Source organism: Trematomus bernacchii, unplaced genomic scaffold, assembly GCF_902827165.1.
Source record: "Trematomus bernacchii unplaced genomic scaffold, fTreBer1.1, whole genome shotgun sequence".
Classification (NCBI taxonomy): Eukaryota; Metazoa; Chordata; class Actinopteri; order Perciformes; family Nototheniidae; genus Trematomus; species Trematomus bernacchii.
The window spans coordinates 25,419,833-25,424,600 of NW_022987739.1; the positions used below are offsets into that span (position 1 = coordinate 25,419,833).

General features: G+C 37.4%; 1 protein-coding gene across 1 annotated transcript; it reads left to right on the top strand.

The window, feature by feature from the left end:
- Positions 1-234: 234 nt before the first annotated feature.
- LOC117495871 (CD209 antigen-like protein E) lies at positions 235-3,497 on the top strand. Its single transcript, XM_034147453.1, has 7 exons — positions 235-260; positions 731-866; positions 940-1,029; positions 1,237-1,362; positions 2,181-2,305; positions 2,524-2,627; positions 2,873-3,497. The coding sequence occupies exons 2-7, from the start codon at positions 797-799 to the stop codon at positions 3,006-3,008; spliced, it is 651 nt and encodes a 216-aa protein (XP_034003344.1). The 5' UTR covers positions 235-260; positions 731-796; the 3' UTR covers positions 3,009-3,497.
- Positions 3,498-4,768: the final 1,271 nt, after the last annotated feature.

Below are 4,768 nucleotides of genomic sequence, written 5' to 3' on the forward strand. Positions count from 1 at the left end.
CATGTATATCAAACGGAACACATGCTACACAACCCTCTGAACAACACAACCCTCTGAACCGTGTGTTGGTAGCTTGGCACGCTACTTCCCTGGAACCGTTGCTGCTTCCAGTGTTTCCTCCTGAAGTCTTTGATCACTACCCAGTCGCAGGGCTTGAAGTGGTGTTGTGGCGCATCAGCTGGCGTCTGCAGTACGGCTTTCACCTGAGAGTGGATAGCTGAGAGGGAGACTGAAAGATTTATACAGTAGTTCAACAAAAGGTAACTTAAATTGTCTCAACTTTCAGAAACTAACATTACATTAACAGAATAATATTCTTTAAATCTGTGCCAGTTCGTCTTGTGCCTTGGGCCATCAAGAGAGCCAGCTTTTCACGCCAACAAATATTTGTAGCTGCTTTCACAATGATGACATGCTATTCTCTTTTTATTAACCAGTAAAATAGATCTTTACAGGATCAGAATATTTTGAATATTATTAATCTTTATGGCTTTGTAAGATTATATGTCTCTATTTAACACAATGGACATGATTATCACACTTGTTTCAGTCTTAAATCTGTATTGTCACTGTGCTTTTTAATATGGTCATATCAATAAAGTTAGTATTTCCTGATATTCTTCTTTTTGTTTTATATATAAAATGATGTGTGACTTCCTCAAATGATGTGTGACTTCCTCAAAAATATAAAGCATTTATAAATTCAAACCAGCAACCACACTTTCCCTAGTCACATACTTCAGGATACTTGCTGCAGAGCTGACCTTCTAGGAAAGAGTTGGCATTCCCATGAGCAATGGAGAAAATCTATGACAATGCTGTTGATGTCAAAACCCTAAGCTCAAGATCACCAACAATACAAGAAGGTAAGAGTGTCAGTCAGAGTGCACTGTGGATTTTGGATTTACTGTATTACTCCCTGGTCTTCTCTGTGTTCAGGTCCCAGGAGACTTCTCAGAGCATCTGTTCTCGGTCTGGGGCTGCTGAGTGTTTTCCTGCTGGCTGGACTCATCGGCCTTGCTGTCCACTGTGAGTCTTTCTTTTAATACGTTTAATAATGTCATTTTGTACGTGTGATTTTCAAGAGCAACATTCTGCTCTGAAAGATGCACATTCTACCAAAACATCTATAGTTTTTCTACTTTTCTCCTAGGGCCAAATTAGGAAAACATTGACTTTGGTTTCTGTCAGTATGATTGCATCAGGTAATTTAAGAAACATCTATTTTCATTTCAGACCATAACTCAGTAGGTGGTGCAGCTGAGCGTCTCCAGGCCAGCGATCAGCTGATCAACCAGCTGAAGGCCAACCTCACTGAAAAGACCAGAGAGGTGGACAGGCTTCAGTGTTTGATGGGCAAGGGTCAGTGCTTCATGTGGGGGTTTGCATAGGGCTCGGTGTGTGTATGTAAGATATCTATTATCATAATATCTTTTACAAAATACCTTGATATTGATATTCTATAAGGCTGACTATTGATCCTTTCATAAAATAGTTACAGAAAGACACTTTTCATTAATGATAATTAAGAATTAGTTTTTAATGACTTAGTTGTGAGTGATTTAATTTATAGTTTGTTTTATTTTACTTCACCCACCATATTTATATTTCTCTGTAAACTATGCTTATGGCCAGTTTCCTTGTCTAAATTACTTTTAATATAAGCAATAGGAAGAAAAACTTAGAGGTAGTTTGTTCCAGATATTTGCAGCATAATAATAATAATAATAATAATAATAATAATAATAATAATAATAATAATAATAATAATAATAATAATAATAATAATAATAATAATAATAATAATAAAGGATAACAATGTTTCAAACCAATTTAGAACTGTTGCCGAAAGTCAGACCCAGTTTTCCAGTCGGTCTAGTAACTAACACCGAGATGTTGCCACTGTCTGTGTTTAAGTGGATGTCATTGAAGACTTTAACAAGATCAGTCTCAGTGCTGTGGTGCCTGACTAGATCACATCCAAACAGTTATTTAAATCCCAAAAAAAGAGAAGTAGTTGTTCTGCAATGAAATGTGTGATCTCTTTTGATCCCTCTAAAAATGCTTGATAAATATGTGTTTTCATTATTATTACAAAAGTGACATATAATGCACTCAAGAGTTTCATATTTCAGCAGTTAAAGCAGTAAATCAACAAGGTGTTAAAACTTGTCCTGCAGGATGGAGGAAGTTTGGTAGTTCCTTTTATCTCCTCTCTACTGAGCATGCTTCTTGGGAACAAAGCAAACAAGACTGCACAGCCAGAGGAGCAGATCTGGTGATCGTAGACAGTGAGGAAGAACAGGTAATGTGTGCTGCTTAAACACTTGTGATTGTATAACCCCCTGCTTTTATCACTCAATAATGTTTTTATTGTACATATACTAGCAAATGTGTCTATCAGCTATAATGATTACGTCACAACAATGGTGTTGATTACATATTTCTGAGCTAATAAAAAGGGAAAAGTTATCTGAATGTTGATGTCCATCCCAGTAAACTGCATTTTTAATATGTGAACAGGAATTCATAACTAGCATGATCAAGGAAGACACTTGGATTGGTTTGAGTGACAGAGAAGAGGGGGGGACCTGGAAATGGGTGGATGGATCTCCACTGACCCTGACGGAAGGCTTTACTTTGGTTTTAAATAAAGACGCTGGTTTATGTTGTGACCTTTCTAAATGTTTCACATGTTTCTGTAATGGGAGTTAACACAACACACAGGATGCATTTAAACGTAGGGTGTCTGCCCCTTTCACCAGAAGATTCATTTGGGTATTAAGAAAAGAACATGGCTGTATTACTTATAGTTATTTATATTTGATGTCCAATCTTTTAGTTCATCTTGTTTTCCTGTAATACCTGTTAGGTTTTGGATAGAAGGAGAGCCTGATAATGGAGGAGGGGGGTTTGAAGAGGACTGTGTAAACATCAATCCCTCCACCGGGTGGAACGGCTGGTCCTGTTGGAACTATCTGCCTTGGATCTGTGAGAAAGAAGCTTAACATTGGTGTCTGTTTGGATACTAAACATGCAATCATGCTTTTACAATTTAGTTTAAATCGAGTTATTTAAAACTATACAAAATGCCTGATTTCATGAATAAGAATTACTTTGCTCGAATTGATGAATCACAATTTGTTTAGTGTTTTTGTTTAGGATTAATATTAGTAATAAATAATTAGTCATTTAATTAGTTTTTGCCAACTTTTGTTTGCCTCAATTAAATTAGTATTTGTATTAATCCTTTTACATATCTTATGCAACGTTCTTATGAACTGGAAAGTCAGAAAGCCCAACTGCTTCAATTGAAATAGATGGCTGGAGGACTTCCTAAAACATCTGAAGAATGGAAGAAGCTGCTTTCTCCCTGTTATATTTGGTTAAGCCAGACAACAGGCTCTGGGATAAGATAAGGGCTTTCCTGAGGCCTGTACTACGAAGCTGGATTTTCGCTTAGCCGGCTAACTTCAGGGAAATCTCGGGCTTTCCGGTCCTACGGCGCTGGTTCTCTTTTTAGCAGGCTAGATTTCCATGGTAACTTATGCTGAGCGGCAAACCTGCTCCGGAGCAGGTTAGGTGGCAGGCTAAGAGATCAACTCAGTGAAAGCACCGCCTGCTGACCAATCAGAGCTCCGTGTGCGGAGTTTAAAGCGATCAATTCATATTACAGGATAGAGGAAATACAGAAAAACTGCCGTTGCAGGAAAGACGGCCGGCAAAAATCAACTGACTGTGTGAACGTGAAAATTAATAGAATATCCCCTCCCATCTTCAGAGCAATCTGACTATTATAATATTAGCGTTAAGAAAGCTTACTTAAATATCTGCCACGACATAAGTAACTGGATCAGAGTAACATTAAGTACAGTCCGCGGCACTGTGTGTGCAGACGTCGATGTGTCCCATTATCATTCATATCATATCACATCATAATGTATCATATATTTCCTTATTTGAGTCAGCTTCTTGAGCCGTATCTGGCCGTGCAACACTCACAGTGTCACATACTGTATGCAGAAGTATTATTTTAAGCAACACATTAAGTTGATGAAACACTCGAGTCAAATGTAATTAAAGTCAGATCCACTCGTGTCTTGGACGGGGCAGTGATTTCATAAACCTGTTAATGTACGCATTCAAACACTTTTTCTTTTACCAGCTGTATTCACCTTGCAGGTGCAGCTATGTGGCTTTTATCCTGGATAAAGTGTTTAAGTCATGGATGTTTAAAGTTTAACTTCTTCATATTTGACTAATATTAAAGTTCACTTTTCATTCAGGAAGTATGACGCTGCGCTGTCAGTACGCTTGTCCATGTTTGAGATTGGTCGAATGCTCCAAATACCACCCCTTTCATGTGAACGCGCACCTAACTATATAGGACACGGCTGGCTTGAGCGATCCACTTGATAACAAGCGTCGTAGTACAGTTTAGCCAGAGCGCGTATGTTTTGGATTGGGCCAACCGGCTAACTCAAACATATCCAGGTTAGGTTGAACCAGCTTCGTAGTACAGGCCTCTGGACTCAAACCATCTCGGCTGCCAATAGAAAATATAATAATTATAATAATATTAATGAATACATAAAGAGAAATAAGCTATGAAGAAACAGAAAAATAATGGTAATAATAATGAAAGAAGTGAAATTAAATGGGAAATGTATTTATTTGACAATTTATCTATTTATTTATCTATGATAAATGTTTTGTTTTATAATAATAATGAGGAAACAATGAAGTATATCTATATTATGAAGCAAAT